Here is an 18024-nt window from a genome sequence, read left to right as displayed (position 1 = left end):
ATAGCAAGGACCACCTGGATATTTCAGTACTACCGTGACAACAACCCAAGATGAGATTCTCAATGAACAGACTGCATGAAATTGGCAGGAAAGTTACAGACAGTAATGCGGTATTGCCCGGGAGCCTTTTCAGGACAATAGAACAAGTGGTATAAGCCCTGTATTACCAACACACAGGGGCTGCAGGGCAGGCAGTGATAAGCAGAGACAATTACCTGTCATTATCAACAAAGAAGAGACCAAAAACTTTGTGTACCATAAAATGTGTATCTTCATATCATCTAGACAATAACATCAAAATGTCTCTTTGGAATGCCAGATCCGTGGTTGACAAGGTGCCCCATTTATGTGACTCTATAGACCAGCATAATACAGACATTTTCATGCTAACAGAAACATGGATAAATAGTAAAAACTGCAATTTCTTTGATGCTGACTTTAACTCCTCTTTCAGTGGCTATACAAGTCATCACTCACCTAGGAATCACCGGAAAGGTGGTGGCATTGCCATTATGACACGGTCCAACATGAAAGTTGTGAAAAAAGAGGCGTCAGAGTTAAAATGTTTTGAATTCCTTGATGTGAATGTCTCCACCCGGAAAGATATGCTGCATTTGATTCTGATATACCGTCCACCCTACTCAAAGAAGCACAAGTACACCGTATCTAGCTTCGTAGACGAATTTTCCAAGCTTTCAGAAGGTGCTGATCTGTTCTCTCCAGGTCGCCTGGTAATAGCTGGAGATTTTAATATCCACATGGATAACGAGATATGCAGCGATGTTAGGAGGTTTAAGGAGCTGATTGAATCAATGAGTTTGACTCAACACATCAGAACAGCCACCCACTCAAAGGGACATATCCTAGACTTAGTGCTGACTCGCACCGACTTCTGCCTTCAAAGTTTTACTTTAGACCACAGCCTTCCTTCAGACCATGCTGCAATCTACTTTGTGGCAGACCTTGCATGCCCGGAACCTTCAAAAAGAGTCAAAAAGAGTCACCCAACGTAGAGATATCTCAAAACTTGATCCAGTAATCCTAAACGATGCGTTTAAACATGTTTTTGAGGATGCCGTACAGACCACAGATCCAAGTACCTTAGTTGATCTGTGTAATACGTCTATATCCAAGATCATGGAGGACATTGCACCAATGCAGACCAGAGTCAAGGTGGTGAAACAGAGGGCTGAATGGTTTACATCTGAACTAAGCGAAGAGAGGAAAAAGATCAAGAAGATTGAACGTCAGTGGTACAATTCAAAATTGGAAATACACCGGGAATTATTTAAAACTGCCAAAGCTAACTATCACACCCTCCTTGAAAAGCAAAAAAAAAAAAAAAAAAAAAAAAAAAATGATTTCCATCGGACCTGTATTGAAGGTGCTGATCAAAGGGAACTCTTTAGGATTGTGGACAAGATTTCAGAATCTAAGTTAAGCCAGCCAAGTGTGCTTCCTGACATGGAAATGTCAACACTTCCTCAAGTTTTTGCAGATTTCTTCACAAACCGGATCAAGGATATTCGTAAGGACTTAACTCAAAATTCTATCACAGGATCCTCAGAATCAGATCCATCACCGAGTGAATTTCAAGACCGGTGTGCCAGTCAGGGTGGTGGGGTCCAACTGAGCCATTTCCTACCGGTCTCAGAGAAGGATATTATCTCTGTTATAAAGGGGATGAATTTTAAGTTTTGTGCTCTGGATCCCATGCCAACACATATAGTGAAAGAGTGTATTAATGTGTTATCTCCGGTTCTCCTGAGATTAGTAAATCTGTCTTTCTCAACAGGTATCTTTCCATCAAACTGCAAAACTGCAATTGTTAGACCATTACTGAAAAAACAAGGGCTGTGTAAAAATGTCCTGAAAAACTAAAGACCAATATCAAATCTACCCTTTTTAGGTAAATTTCTTGAAAAAATGACATGTTCCCAACTAAGCAGCTATCTGGCTGAAAATAATATCCTTGGGAAATTTCAGTCTGCCTATAGAGAAGGCCACAGCACTGAGACAGCTCTTATTTCGAGCCCACAATGACATAATGCTTGCCCTGGATAAACAAAAAGATGTCATTTTAGTTCTTCTAGACATTTCAGCAGCTTTTGATACCATAGGTCATAATATTCTTCTTCACAGGTTGCAGCATCGCTTTAGAGTGAGTGGACTTGCACTTAGTTGGTTTACCTCATACCTGAAAAGCAGAACACAAAGGGTTCCAATAGAGTCAGTTTTATCTCAGCCAGTTAACTTGGAGTATGGTGTCCCACAAGGGTCTGTGTTAGGTCCAATCCTATTCTCATTATACATGTTACCTGTAGAAGATATCATACTAAAGCATGGTCTGAACACTGTTATTTTTGCAGATAACACATAAGTATATACATTACATGCAAGAGCAGCCGGTCTGCAACAATCACTTCTATGGAGACTTGTCTTGCAGAGATTCGAGAATGGATGAAAGTGAACATGTTGGCTTTAAATGATAGTAAGACTGAGTTGATATGGTTTACATCAAGGTTCAAGGCAAATAGGAAAAATGCAGCAAATGCTAACATTTGCATAGGAGATGTTCTTATAAAACCATCTAATCTGTAAAAAGATCTGGGAGTTACCCTCGATGAAAAAGGCACTATGGAAAGCGTGTATCTGAAGTGTGTAAATCAGCATCTTATGCACTATGGCGCATTGGAAAAATAAGGGAAGTGTTAAATAACAAAACCACTGAAAAATTAGTACATCCATTTATATCATCAAGATTAAATTACTGCAATAGTCTCCTCTTTTGTATTTGTGACTATCAGATTAAAAAGTTACAAGTTATTCAAAACTCAGCTGCAAGACTGGTTTGTCAAATTAAGTGCAATAGTACACACCATATCACTCCCATTCTAAAAGAATTACACTGGCTGCCTGTGAAGCAGAGGATTGATTTTAAAATACTTTGTATTATTTTTAAGGCGATCCATTTACAAGGACTATTAAATTTATCTGATCTTATCTGTTTTAACTTACCACAGTGGTCTACACGTTTTAATATTGAGAATGATTTTATTTTAGAGAAGGGGTGCCTCAAAAGTTATGGAGACCGTGCTTTTATAATCTACGCCCCAAAAGTGTAGAATGCCATACCAAATTTTATTAGAAAAAACAGAAGACTTTGACAATTCTAAATCTCTTTTAAAAACCCACACTTTTGCGGCCATATATATATATATTTATTTTAGTAGTGTAAATTTTAAATGGTTTCCAATGAGCGTTTTAGATTAAAATATTATAGTCATTTTAATTATTTCAGTATATTATCCATTATTGTAAGGCGCCATATAAGAATCTTATTATTATTATTATTATTAATCCTTACACGGTGTTAAGAGTAAATGGTCGGAAGGGCGATGGATCGGAAGGATCCATTGTTCCTACGGTTTGGCTGCTACAAATAAACAAAAACAACCTGTTCTCACCAGAAAGAGGGGCAAATTTGCCTCAAAAAACGTTTTCAAGGCCTTTTGTAAGCGTCAGACTGGTCTGAGGAGGTTAATATATCAGGTATATTTTCGCAATGGGAACCATTAACGTTTCTGGGCACAGCACTGGCAATATTCAGCTTTAACATATGAGGTCAAATTTTATCTTGGGGCGGTGGGAATTTTGGATTTGGGGTCCAATTCACGTTGGTGCCAAATCTTCATTTGTAGTCACCGTTAGAGACCTGAACCAGAACAAATACAGAGAGATTTTGGAACCAGCTGCCCCCCCCCCCCCCCCCAGCATTTGCTAATGTACACCTTAGGTACAATTGCAAATTACAAGATGAAAATGTCCGTCCACGCATAGCAACTGTATTTGCAGATTACTTGCAGAACCAAGGGTCTGAGCAACTACCGCGACCATCAAGATCGCCACATTGGAGGTCTGTACAATCTGACAGTCGCTGGTACTCGCCGAATCAACGGCCTACTGGTCCTACAACAAATTTGAACAATATTGGACAATCTCTGATCGATTCCTGGAATATTATCCCAGTTCAAATCCCAAGAAACCTGTTAGAAGCAATACCTTGAGAGCGCCAGTAGCAGCCAGATGAGGCCAGACGCACCGATGGCCGTTGCTGTGAATAGACACTGATATGAGCGTCCTTTTTGAAGCATATAACTCTTTCACAGATGATAATTTTGAAAATATGGAGATTGAAATAACGCTTTGAACGGTTCGACTTCAATTTAAGAGCCGATATGACAAATACACTGCATAGATCACTAAAAGTTATTAAAACAAGATTTAAAACTTAATTGTTATCATTTGTAAGTATAGAAAAGTAGGAAAAATTGTAAATAAATAGTTTGAAAAAATATTCCATATTATATGGCAGGTATGTGGGTGGCAGGTGAAGTTAGTCAAATGTGCAATTTTGGTCACATAAAATTCACTTAGGCTGTTAGCAAAGTCTTTTTCTAAGTGTGACTGGAATGTGGTAAGTTGTTTCCCATTCCTGTCACCTGCGCTTGGAACAAAAGGATAAATTTTTTCACTCGTAGCTCGCTTGCGTTCATCTTAGTTTTCGAAGCCCAAGCCGTAGGTTAAACTAGTTACAAATACTTGCGTTACTAGGACTACCATTCCTTTTACACTGGTGTAACGTGACAGAGTGTCCCCCGTGTGCAGATCGCAGAAAATTTCTGATAAAATATTAATTGATTTTAATTGAGTCCCGGCCATGGGCACGCGGCTCATATTGGTATTGTAACTTTAATTGGTCCTATTTAACTTTCGTGTAGCAATTACTAATAACTAAATCTCACTTTATTACGCCCTTTTTGTATTGAGTTCTTAAAGATACCGCGGGGTATATTTTACTCAAAGAGCTCTAATCCGTCTACTGAAGTTTTATGGTTCGGTACAGTATTCCCCGACTTGGGTTATGCCCGGAGAGAAAAGTAACAACACCACAGCTTCATTATAAAAACTATACTCTGATTATTTCCAGGCTGTTGCCTGGTTTTATATCCAATGTAGTGGTCGCAAATTATCTTAACATTACACGAAAGTTTTATCTTAAAAGTTAAATAGGACCAATTAGTGATAGCAACGATTACAACACTTATATGAGAGTCCGCTGTCCATTTATTTTTACAGGAAACCTCGCCCTAGATTTTGACCCACTAATTAGGTCAGGCCATTCCGAGACCCTGTCGTAATGACTGTGGATCTATCTATCTCCAAGGGAATTCTCGCTAAATTGCAATCAACAAAAGCTGGTTACATCTCTGCCATGCCTACTGAATCTGCTAGGGAGTAATTAATTATCGTTTTGCAGCTTCGGTAAGCGAGGCAGACATCTAAGCAGCTTTAACTGAAAGCAATTTAGCGAGATATCCCTTGGGGATGGCTCAATCCTGTTAGATCGATCTAGGTATGGGAACCCAGTCTAACCCTAACCGTTTTTACTAAATGGAGGGCGGGTTTTCTGCAACACACACCCTCTGTTCCATTACACCGGGTCGGTGAATTTCTTCTCCTTGTGTTTTCTAAACCTGACAGGAAACCAAAGCCATATTTTGTCCCTGAGATTTAAAATGATTACTTTGTAACAAACCGCTCGTAATTTGATTACTTTGTAAGAAACTTCTCGTAATTTGATTACCTTGTAACGAACTGCTCTTAATATGGTTAAATTGTAACAAACTGCTCGCTGCTTTCTGAACATGCCTTGGTGTGTGTGGTTCCCATACCTAAATCGATCTAACAGGGTCGATCCATCTCCGAGGAGTTTCTCGCTAAATCGCTTTCAGCTTAAGCTTAAGCGTAAGCTTAGATGTCTGACACGCATACTGAAGCTGCTAAACGATAATTAGTTACCCCTAGCAGCTTCAGAAGCGTGACAGACATCAAAGCCGCTTAAGTTGCTTACCATTTAGTGAGAATCCCCTTGGAGATAGATTGATACACAGTTAGCACAATAGGGTCTGGGAATGGTCCTTCAGATATCCTGGGGCCCGTTTCATGAAGCTGTCACACTAGAGGCAGAATGAGCAAGAATGCCGTCGAAAAGACAATTCTTTGTGCATTCCTGGATATTCAAAGAGCATTCTAAAAATTCCGAGTGCATTTCAAATATTTTTACCCATTATTGTGGTCGGCCCGAATGTTAAAAACTTTCGAAGTGCATTCCAAGTGGAAAATTATTGAATGGAATTTGAATAGTATTCTATCTACACTATGACTGCATTTTAAATATTCTCACTGCATTCTGGCAACATTCGAAACATTCTGATCACATACGAGGGATATTCGAACTGGCACGTGACTTAAGGCCCCCGTCACACTTATCTGGAACCAGTAGGAATCAAACAGAACCAGCCAGAATAAATTAATTGAAAATTCGTGCCACAACCGGGTGGGGAATTTGCGAATGTTGTTAGAATGCAGTCAGAATATTCCGAATGAAATTCAAATGCCGTTCGAGTGTGGTTTGACTGCTTGCCGAATACAGGCTGAAGTATGTAAGAAGGTACCTCGAATGATATACGAAGCAAACTCAAATGCAATCAAAATGCTCCCGGTATGGCTGCCAATGATCGTTTGAATTATAAAGAATTCAAACAGAATGCAGCTGAAATACCTATAATACTTAAAATTACTTTCTAACATGTTTAGAATGTAACACGATGCCCAGAGTGTATAAATAACGCCACTGGAATGGTAACTGATCAGAATGTTTCGAACGCTGTCAGAATGCCGTGAGAATATTTAGAATGCAGTCATAGTGCAGTTAGAATACTGTTCAAATGCCATTCGATAATTTTCCAGTTGGAATGCACTTCGAAAGTTTTTGACATGACAAAAACATTCGAGCCGGCCACAAGAATGTGTAAAAATATTTGGAATGCACTCGCAATTTTTAGAATGCTCTTCGAATATCCAGGAATGCACAAAGAATTGTATTTCCGACGCCATTCTTAATCATTCCGCCTCTAGTTTGACGGGGGTATAAAATCCCGCCAGAATGTTTCGAATGTGCCTCGGATGAGCTGAAATATTAATTTTGCCAGCAATCGAACTACACTAGTACGCCATTCAAAGTATATTCTAAATATTCTTACTGCCTTCTGACAGCATTATAGATATTCCTAGTTTTCCAACTACATTCGAACTGCATTTGAGAGCTAATACAGCCGAAAGTGCACTTTTCATTCCAGGCGAATTCAAGCGCATATTGAGTATTCCAACGATACTCTTACAAGAATTAAGATCAATTTGAACTTTTTTCCCGAATGTGGTGCGAATTTTTAAGGGGACTTATAGTAAAAGGACCAAAGTCATAGAAACAAAGCCCTGGGCTTGTAAGTTTTAATAAAAAATTAAAACAAACTTCCCAAAAGGCCAATTAAAGACGGGGATTAAGTACAGTGTCCAACGGATGACGCTCTGGCGCCAATTTGAGGGGAAAAATGCCGTTTTCGGTATTGGGATTTTCTCTATAACCAAGACAGCTATTCAAGTGATTCAAAAGGTCTCATAAAGCTGGGTGAAAGCACTACAGCGCGGTACCAGGGAATTGTCTTTAACTATTTACTTTTGATTTTATCACCTTTTACGTTAAATCAGCCCATATTTCAATGGGTTATTCACTTTAAAAGGCGATAACTTTCAAACAAACAATTTCCTCTTAAACCCCTGATATCATGCTGTAGTCCACATTCCTAACAACAATAGGTGCAACTTTTGTAACGATCGGTTGCTCAGATAGTGAGATATACTCGGCAGCAATTCACTTATCTCGTCAATATAGAAAGCTGTTAAAACAGCCAAAAACGTTCACAGGTTGGTTAACAGGGCTTATTAGTCAAAATGCTTAGCTGGCAAATTTACCTGTTATCGGTTATACGATCAGATGGAACCATTGCTTATTGTCATCTAAAAATATTTTGTTTGGGTGCTTTGAAGGGGCAGAAAATCGTGCTTTTGTTACATTTTCCGACCACTCGTTAGGCATGTAAGCGTGCCGCCACTTTGATTGACAGCTCTGGAGAGGGTCCTAGCCTAGTGATGCCCCGTAGGGTGTCAAGGATAAGTAGAAGGAAGCGCTAACAAAGGCGATTACGTTTAACCGCAATTAAGAGGTGTGAAGTTGCATTTGATCGTTTCAATGGCTCTTCCTCGGCAATCGAGTAATTTTACCTGAGAGATTCCTTCTTTGTTATCGGCAAAGTGATCAGATAAAACTGTGTCGAGAGCAAGTGTCCGTCACTTGTGTTAACACGAGTTTTTTTGACGGGTAACGCTGCAGGATTATTTTGCACGACACTTGGTAATCGTCAGATCAACGGAAAAATCCAGCGATTATCTCATAGCAGTATTTCTCAAAATGCCAGCTAAGATAAAGGGGAGACGCTCAGCTGCACAAGAACCAGCGATAAAAGTGGCTGAGAGAAGGCTTTTGAGTGAAATGGCTCAGTGTAGGTGAGTTTTGAAACCACGAACGTGTTGATTGTAAAAAAGTATCTATTCAAATCTTTTGAAGCATGTAAAAGTTGCGTCGGCATTTTACCGTGGATTGCGTCTAATACTAGATCACACAGGGCACTGAATGAAGTTATCTTATGAATAAGTCTGATGTGTTGAGGTACCACGTGCGTCGTATTTATCATACCTTCCTTTTATTTTTAGGTTTGATGGGAAAGAGTTCGCAAAAGGATTAGATCATACAGTCACAGCCGCAAAAATGAAAGGAAAAACACATTAAAATTCGTTTCATGCACTACAGCTCTTGGGCAAGGGCATTGAAGGTAAAAAAAACACGTTATTTTTAATATAGCAATCTTCAGTATGAGTTCCTTTGCAAAACATTAGGACAAAAATGTTGTTTTTCACTTTTTATTACAAACGTGTAAAATGTGTTGGTTAAAGTATTTTGTAATAGTATAGGGCTATTTCTTTACAGAGTCTGACTTTTAAAAGGTCAAATAAGATTTTTATTAGAAGTTCACTTTATCCAGTTTCTATCACTTGGTTATAACATTCATTTTTTGTAATTTTTTTTATACAGAAGCAAGACATTGGGCCGGACGGATGCCATTACAGCTTCCCAGCAGATGTGCTTTCTTTTATCAGGGCAATCATACCCAACCAGGTGAAAGCTGAGATTAGACAGGTAAGATAAGGTAAAATTTCTTATTGCAAGTGTACAAACCTTTATCCAATTACAAACAGGGTTTAAAGTAAAATATGTTGGCATTGTATTTTTCTATCTAATAGGCTTTCCTGGGATAGTTCTTTATTTACTCCAAGTATACAGATTAAGTATAATGATGCAAAAAATTTTTGGGAGCTACATATACAAACTATATAACTTTTATCAAAAAACCTTTTTTCTCTTTCTGTATGCCTACTAGGATGATTATGTAATTTTTACAACAGCTATGGTCTTTTTTCGCTTCTTTTAGACTGGGTATGCGGTTTCCATGGAGGAATCTTGGGAATCTTGATGCCTTTGTCTTTGGCTACCATTTTTTTAACATTAGGTCTATCTACTCCTGCAACAATGACTAAGTGCTTATAGTGTGCGATTTAAACCAGGTATGAAGATTAACATGAGGTTATTCTCTTTTATGTAACATGAAGCCTTTTTCTACTGAAATCTAGATAACATTTTGCTCAGAAATCCCAATTTTATTTCCATATGCATTACAAAAAATCAAAAGACTGATTTACTGTGTCGTTGGACTTCCCAATAAACAAGCTGTATAGGCCTAATGAAGTTCAAATGTTTTTTTAAAGGTCCCAGTAGCTACGGTTTCTTCCTCGCGAGCACTGTCTGAAGACTCCGAGGGCTGTTCTAAGTCCTTCAGTATCTTACGAGCGCTCGCTCCAGGTAGATTCTCTCTCTCGTCATCCGACTCAGCAAATACCGGTTTTCCCCAACCGCCGCGCATACTCTCTTTCAAAATTTTCTTTCTTTCCTCTGGAAATGGCTTTTTAACACGAACTTTTCTCTTCCCCATAGCGTACTCGACTTCTTCACTGCTTAGCTGATGTAAGACTTATGACCTATTACCGCACACGTAATCGGCTTATAACTCATTACCTATGCTCCGCCCCCCTCATGGCAACGGCCCTTAGCAACAGAGGCGTGGCTTAGTTGTCAGCCTGACTGGGGCGCGTGCCGGTTGAAAAACTCATCAAAAGACACATTTTGCGGTGCAAATTCAAAATAATTATTACAGCCAACGTTAGATACTTTTTTGATTAATAGAAACACACAAAAAACTCAAAAACATGATTTTAAGCGTAGTTAACCCTATCTGTCCCCTTAAACTTCTTCATTCAGCCTCATTCTTCTTAATTCCTGCTGATTCCGATTAAGTGTGACGGGGGTATTAGTTAGAATAACTAACGACAGAACTATCTCGCTAACGAGAAAAGTTAGCGATTTTCGTGTGGTGTTTCACGAAGCTTTCGTTAACCCATCGCTAAGTTCTGTTGTTAAGTTCGGTTCCTAGTTTTCTCGTTACTCACCGTAAACAGTCTACCTGAAGTGGGACTCTTTCGTAAGAAATGTCATAAATATTGTAACTCTGTAACGGTTGGCGGTTGAAATAGCAAATGAACGTCTGGTTTGAGGTTGTCGTAAAGGATCTCCACTGCCCTCTCCACCGTTTTTCCCATCACAACAGACAAGTAAGACCTTTCTTAAATTGCATCATCGTTCATATGTTATAATAAATTTTGCCTCTGAAGAAAACGTGATGTCTACGTTGCCGTCTTCCAGCACGAAGGCAAGAAAGGCAAACGCTGCATGGCATACAAACGACAGAAAACGGTGACTAAGCAACCTTTCTGTTTCATTTATTACGCATGCGTATGATGAAACTCTGAAGTTAGCGACTGGTCTGACCAGTCGTTAAATATCCATGGTAACAACGACACAATAACGAGCGAGAGAACTAGCGATAGCTTCGTGAAACGGCACTCATAACTAGCGAGAGTGTTGTAAAGCAAATTACTTACACTTTCACTAATTACAGATAACAATTAAAGCGGAATCAAAAGAGTAAAAGGGACAAAGAGTTATTGAGTGTAAGTTAAGTTTCTCCAAGAGTCAACAAGTGTAGAACATGTTTTTAGTGTCAGAAAAAGATGGAAAAGGTCAAAGTCAGTAACAGTTAATGTGATTGGTTAATTTCATAACATATTTTATTTTTGATCATCTATTTATCACATGATAACTGAGTTTTGGATAAGGTCCAAGTATGAGTAATCCAAATAATATTTTAGTTATCTTTAATTGAAAACAAGTCTCTTGGGGATTACCTAATAAGGAAATGTTGCGTGGTGACTTGCAACATGCGAATGGAAAATATTTCGTAATCACGCAAAGACAATGGAAAAGAAAACAAGTAAATGCGTGATCAGTACGGAGAAATTGAGTATAAATATTTGTGAAGTTGTATGAAGCGGGAGTCGGTGGATAAACGTTCGAAAGCTCCAGAATTTTGTGGTTATTCCTCACTATAAGAAGAGGCTAACGACCGTTCGCTAACTAACGACTGCTTCTTCACTCACATGTCCCTCCAACACTGACGTTATGTAGTTAGTATGTAACAAACCGCTCGTAATATGGTTATTTCATAACAAACTGCTCGTAAAATGATTACTTTGTAACAAACCGCGTGTAAAATGATCACTTTGTAACAAACTGCTCGTAATTTAATTATTTTGTAACAGACTGCTCTTAAAATAATTACTTTGTAACAAACTGCTCTTAAAATAATTACTTTGTAACAAACTGCACGAAAAATGAATACTTTGCAACAAATTCTTCTTAAAATGATTCCTTTGTAACAAACCGCTCTTAAAATGATTACTTTGTAACAAACTGCATGTTAAATGATTACTTTGTAACAATCTGCTCTTAAAATGATTACTTTGTAACAAACTGCTCGTAAAATGATTACTTTGTAACAAACCGCGGGTAAAATGATCACTTTGTAACAAACTGCTCGTAATTTAATTATTTTGTAACAGACTGCTCTTAAAATAATTACTTTGTAACAAACTGCTCTTAAAATAATTACTTTGTAACAAACCGCACGAAAAATGAATACTTTACAACAAACTCTTCTTAAAATGATTCCTTTGTAACAAACCGCTCTTAAAATGATTACTTTGTAACAAACTGCATGTTAAATGATTACTTTGTAACAATCTGCTCTTAAAATGAATACTTTGTAACAAACTGCTCTTAAAATAATTACTTTGTAACAAACCGCTCGTAATTTGATTATTTTGTAACAAACTGCTCTTAAAATGATTACTTTGTAACAAACTGCTCGCAATTTGATTACTTTGTAACAAACTGCACGTAAAATGATTACTTTGTAACAAACTGCAGGTAAAATGATCACTTTGTAACAAACCGCAGGTAAAATGATTACTTTGTAAGAAACTGCTCTTAAAATAATTACTTTGTAACAAACCGCTCGTTATTTGATTATTTTGTAACAAACTGCTCTTAAAATGATTACTTTGTAACAAACCGCACGTAAAATGATTACTTTATAAGAAACTGCTTGTAATTTGATTATTTTGTAACAAACTGCTCTTAAAATGATTACTTTGTAACAAACTGCTCTTTAAATGTTTACTTTGTAACAAACCGCACGTAAAATGATAACTTTGTAACAAACTCTTCTTAAAATGATTACTTTGTAACAAACCGCACATAAAATGGTTACATTGTAGCAAACTACTTGCTGTTTTCTGAACATGCCTTGATGTGTGTGTTTTATAACGACAAGACGTACTATACTTTTAGCCGATAAAACGTCCGTTCCTCACATAATGAAATTTTCTTCTATACTCCGCCTGCTTCGAGTCATAAACCGCAGATCATCAGGGGGTTTGCATGTGCCGTACCAACTACGTATATCCTGGGCGCTGTAGGATTTCACTGGTTCCGTTTGAGAGTGAAGCTTGGCACAAATATTACAATAAGCACGAATCCAATAAGAGACTTGGATACCAGCCTTTAATTGCAACAACTTGGCATATTCAACGTCGTCTTTATCTAGTCCTTTCAGCCTGTGTGCCAGCTCTTTGGGAGACTTAAAGTCGTGTGTGTCTATGTGCCAGGACGGAGGGATGCCAAGACGCGTGTAGTTGGCACCTGAACGTGTGACCGGGATAACGTCCAATGGGAGGATTTTATATAATTTTTCTGTGATATAATCCGTGGCAAAACTATTTTCAAAAGACAGATAAAATTTGTACGTTTTGTTAAACATATCATCACATTTAGCTTCCCTGTCGCGTCCACATTTAAATGGCCCGCAACTCCCATAAATGTCCACGCTCATATATTTCTGTAATTCCTTCACATATTCCATACGTTGACTTGGAGCATTACAATTGCTGACTGCCCAGGCCGCTAATTTAGTTTTGCTCCTGGCAACTGACAGAAAGTCCCTTTTCTTTGCTTCATCGTGGTTTTCGTCAAGGAGGGGAAATCCGTATGGACTGTAGATGTCACTGTCCTTCCTGTAAGTCATCGTCCAGTTAAACGTCCAATCATTGGATAAGTACGTGTGACATGGACTCTCGTGATTGGTCCATATCCAGCGCGTTTTGGGGTTCCGTTTTTCTGGTTTTTTACCTAATGCTCTACCCATGAAAATGATGGCATCGGCTTCGTAGGCAGCACTCATATCCTCCATCACCTTGCAGTTCCCCACGGGACACTTCAAACCTTCGAATGAGGTGTGATATCTTTTCAACCCGAAGTAGTCAAAACCAGAAGAACTGGGAATCCAATATAAAATAAGTTTAGCGTCCTTTGGTGCCTCTGAAATCTTTGTTTTGTTCCCTGAAAACGTTGGACTTTTTTTAAATCCGTTCTTGTCATGATTTCCGTAGATTGGCTGTGGTAAAATAAACTTTGAAAAAGTTACGGTTTTATAGGTTTCTGTTAAAAGAAGCATCCCAAAGAGGAGTGCGGATACGATGATTGCAATCAAGCCGTTTTGTAACAATATCTTCATATTAATTGTCATGGCTGGACAGAAGATCTACATAAGTACCAGTACGATGGATGCCGCAAATGCCTCAGTTGTTTGTTGTTCGACTTTGTAAAGGGATATTCTTTTTATAGACATGATGTGCTATGATTTGCAATGACTAACAAATGAAAGTCATCACGTTTGATAAACTTAAACTATACAGTGAACTGATAATCTTCCGAAGTGTCCTTTATCCAGCAGATGACAGCCTTTTACATAAATCCGTCTAGACGACGATATCCAACTATCGAAATATGTGACCGGCTTTTATATTAATCTTTCTTGACGAAGATGTCCAACTATCCAAATTGGTGACAGTCTTTTCTTTCTTGACGACGATGTCCAACTATCCAAATTGATGACAGTCTTTTCTTTTTTAACAAAGATGTCCAACTATCAAAAAAGATGACAGGCTTTTATATAAATCCTTCTTGACGAAGATTTCCAACTACATTATACAAACCCCACTGTATGAATTAGGTCTGGGAAAGGTTCGGGGTATACTCATCTGAAAGCAAAAAAAAATCATGTTACCTTCATATTTTATTATTATAACAGTTATTCAGGTAATTGTTTATTTTTAATTTTCTAATTTATTTTTAAATTTGAACAAATATAATGTTCCTTGTGCATTCTACTATATTCAAAAGAAATGTTTTAAACTTCCACATATGAATATTAATAATCCATCTTAAATTGTGTTATACTAGTATCTGCCTATGTATATGGTTACTACTGATGATAAAGTCTCTCTCTCACACACACACACACACACACACTCTCTCTCTCTCACACACACACAGACACGTGCACTAAAACATGTAAATCTAACGCTACATGTAATAAAAAAAACCTAAGGTCTACCGCAAAGGTCAAACCACTTGATCTCCTGTTGACAAATTATAAATAACATCACAATAAGCCGAAAAGCGTCTACCGGTACCATAAACTGCAACCTATTATTCCAAAGATAACAAGAATTCACACTTCAAGTCCCCTCAAAATCTACATGCTGTGAGTGAAAAGAATTTACCTGATGCTTCAGCGCATTCTTTCTTTAGCCCATTCTGTCGCTAGGTGAGGAATGAACGCCCCCGACTTTCACGTGGAGCCAGAAAATATGGCGGATAGCGTACCTGACGTCCTGTTTGGGAGTAAGACATTTAATTTGCGCTCTATGATAGCGACAAACACAGCAACTGACAGTATTCGGAGTAACTCTGAGGGGATTTTCATGCTCAGTTATCGACGGACAGAAATCTTAGCACAGCTTGGTCGGCCTAAAGGTCCAGGAGGTTTATTGAATGCTATAAACACTGCATGCGTCTCTTAACCTGTCTGCAAAAGACGTGTCTGATAAGAAAGGGTATCTACCCCTCATAAACCTACCTAGACCACGGCGACACTTCCAACAATTACATATATTACACTTTCGAGCTTCAGCGCATTCCGACAGAAATACATTTGTGCACAGGCGCAATAATATCCTATTGTTAAAACCCCAGCTGCGGGTGAAGTCATTCACAAGCATTGTATGCGACATAAAAGAATAACCATCGAGGCTACACGTTCAAACAATGATCGACCCGTGTTGTGACTAAACATGCGTTTTTTCTCTCTCTCCCCACTTCCTGTTCACATATCCCACAGGTAACAGTTCGTGAAATATGTGAGCTAGACAACTGAAGATGATGATTGTACAGGCAGCATGTGTCATTTCCGATATTAAAAAAACAATGGCCTGAATAACTGTGCCTGTAATAAGCCTAGTCGATGAGAACTACACTGTTAGTAATTTTAGAATGTCCTTTAATGTGTTTGGTCTGCCTAATTGTTACCTCTACCTGAGGTGTGCAATCAGCTGAGCTACCCCTATGTAGACCTCTATGTTATCTTTGCATTCATCGTAGTTTTGATGATATGGCACCCGCCCTGTTCAGTGTATGCTCATGTCCGAGAGTAACATGACCATGTAGTTTCAATGCAATGAAAACCCTAGATTGCATAAATTGATTTTTTGGGCGAAGGTGGGGTTGAATCCGCCATTATGTTTTAAAATTGATACACCTGTTGTCTTGGAGCCTTTATTTCCTCCAGCCACCTGTTGTACACCCCACATGTTCACTGACCCTCCCACCCCCACCCCCCACCTCCATCCCCATTCCGTGTCTACCGCTGAGTCCCTGCATCAACTTCGTCAATTATTTTCACTTGTGTTTCGCTTAAGCCCCCTTTACACTGGACGGCGTCCTTTCTGCGTCCTTTGCGCGACCATGTAACTGGCATCGTTGTCTTGAACCTTCAATTTCCTCCAGCCACCCACTGTCCACCACACCCCCCCCCCCCCCCCCCATTTCGTGTTTACCGTTCAGTCCCTGCATCGACTTGGCCTCTTATTTTTACGGTTATTTGTGGTATATAAATCATGTACACACATACAGGTCCTTGGCTGTGTCACTGCCAGTCCCAGTTAATGTCATCCGGGGTTGGTAAGCACCGGTAGATTTCCGTACGACCGCTTACCTACCCGGCACTCCTATTACGCCATATTCTGGTATCTTTTGTTTTAAACGCGCTCGATCCTTACCTTTAACTCCCTGAGTGAAGTAAACCCACTTTGCCAATATGGCTCCTCTAGTACAGCCTTTATCAGTTATAACTATTAAACCTTGATTGATTGACTGCCTATTCAATGGCCCCGATAGATAAGCTTATCTTTAAAAAAACGAGTAGTAATGGAGCACAAAAATTTATGGCTGTCAAATCCGAGATATATGAAAAGTTACAGTTCTATTGTTATGACTCCAGCAACATCGTTATTATAAAGGTGGGGTAACACATTAACTGTCACATAATACTGAATCACACGATGGTGAAAGTACTTTTATTCCACATCGAATTTTTAACATATTTGTTATCACATGATATATATAGCATGCTAACAGTTCACACATATAACCATACATCCATATACTTTTAACCTATTTTATTCACATCCCCGGTATAGAGTACCTCTAAATGGCCGTCTGGGCAGTGTTTTAGTAAACAAGGAGTCTATACATCCACTGCAGTGAGATTGTCCTTCAAAATGTGACACAAGCGCAGCATTTGTTATTTTAAGATATGATAAAGTTTGTATGGTACGTGCATGCACAAACTTTTGTTAATGCAGGGGGATTCTGTATAAGGGACCATTTCCACAGATATTTGGATCGATCTATCTCCCTGGGGAGTCTCACTAAATTGCTATCAAATGTCTGTCACGCTTAGTAAAGTTGTTAGCTGATTCGGTAGGCGTGAGAGACATTAAAGCCGGTTAGTTAATAACAATTTAGTGAGATTTCCCAGGGAGATAGACCCATCCAGATGGATCGATCTAGGCATGGGAACCCAGTCAAAGCTGATATTTCAATTTGGCTGGTTTCGGGATGGGGCTGTAGCAAAGTAAGAAGCCAGTGTAACGAAACTGAGTGTCCGTGTAACATAGAGTTCGCCCTCCACTTAACTATAATGGTTAGCCTGATCTAAGTGGGTCAAAATCTAGGGCGAGGCTTACCTTTACAAATGAATGGGAAGCGGACGCTCTATCATGGGTGACTCTCTGTATGATGGTATGTATTCATAAAATATTATTATTAGCCTTGTTTTACATTTTATTTAGCAGTGGACAAAATGTCCTTCCGAGAAGCGTTCTACTTGATTTTTTTATATGCAAAATATTTGAATTTATTTTTTCCAAAAACTGATTTTATATATTGAGAAAGTGAAATAATCAAATATTCATATTTTGATTTGACTTTAATATCATCTCCACAGACAGAGCAGAATTTTGTTGTTGAAATTCCATGTGCATTTCACAACCTTCCGAGATGCTAACTATTTATTATAATTTTTTCGTAACTATAATTTTTTAAGCCTAATTTTTTGCCTAATTATAACTTACTTATAGAGGAATAAACATACA

General features: G+C 38.5%; 2 protein-coding genes and 1 long non-coding RNA gene across 4 annotated transcripts; 2 read left to right on the top strand and 1 right to left on the bottom strand.

Annotated features, from left to right (window-relative positions):
• The first annotated feature begins 223 nt into the window (after positions 1-223).
• Positions 224-1952, top strand: LOC147761424 (uncharacterized). The gene has a single exon (XM_087014147.1). The coding sequence runs from the start codon at positions 300-302 to the stop codon at positions 1011-1013; it is 714 nt and encodes a 237-aa protein (XP_086870273.1). The 5' UTR covers positions 224-299; the 3' UTR covers positions 1014-1952.
• Positions 1953-8472: 6520 nt separating this feature from the next.
• On the top strand, positions 8473-9475 carry LOC147761423 (uncharacterized). Its single transcript, XR_015334819.1, has 3 exons — positions 8473-8792; positions 9053-9157; positions 9450-9475. It is a non-coding gene; the product is annotated as an uncharacterized LOC147761423 (long non-coding RNA).
• A 1706-nt stretch (positions 9476-11181) lies between these two features.
• On the bottom strand, positions 11182-16720 carry LOC106159865 (lewis-type alpha-(1,3)-fucosyltransferase). Of its 2 annotated transcripts, none has more exons than XM_087013893.1 (2): positions 16648-16720; positions 11182-14568 (listed from the first exon to the last, which is right to left on the bottom strand). In XM_087013893.1, the coding sequence occupies exon 2, from the start codon at positions 14052-14054 to the stop codon at positions 12840-12842; it is 1215 nt and encodes a 404-aa protein (XP_086870019.1). In that variant the 5' UTR covers positions 14055-14568; positions 16648-16720; the 3' UTR covers positions 11182-12839. The 2 variants fall into 2 exon arrangements, with proteins under 2 accessions (XP_086870019.1, XP_086870020.1); XM_087013894.1 differs by lacking the exon at positions 16648-16720 and adding an exon at positions 15094-16159.
• Between the last annotated feature and the right edge of the window lie 1304 nt (positions 16721-18024).

Source organism: Lingula anatina, chromosome 5 (genome assembly GCF_051362555.1).
Source record: "Lingula anatina isolate TDL-2025a chromosome 5, LinAna3.0, whole genome shotgun sequence".
Classification (NCBI taxonomy): Eukaryota; Metazoa; Brachiopoda; class Lingulata; order Lingulida; family Lingulidae; genus Lingula; species Lingula anatina.
Note: the sequence above shows the minus strand (reverse complement) of the source record. Positions and strands in the feature narration are given on the sequence as shown.

Coding starts and splice junctions, on each gene's coding strand:
- LOC147761424 (XM_087014147.1), top strand. CDS start 300: ATGTCTCTTTGGAATGCCAGATCCGTGGTTGACAAGGTGCCCCATTTA.
- LOC106159865 (XM_087013893.1), bottom strand. CDS start 14,054: ATGACAATTAATATGAAGATATTGTTACAAAACGGCTTGATTGCAATC.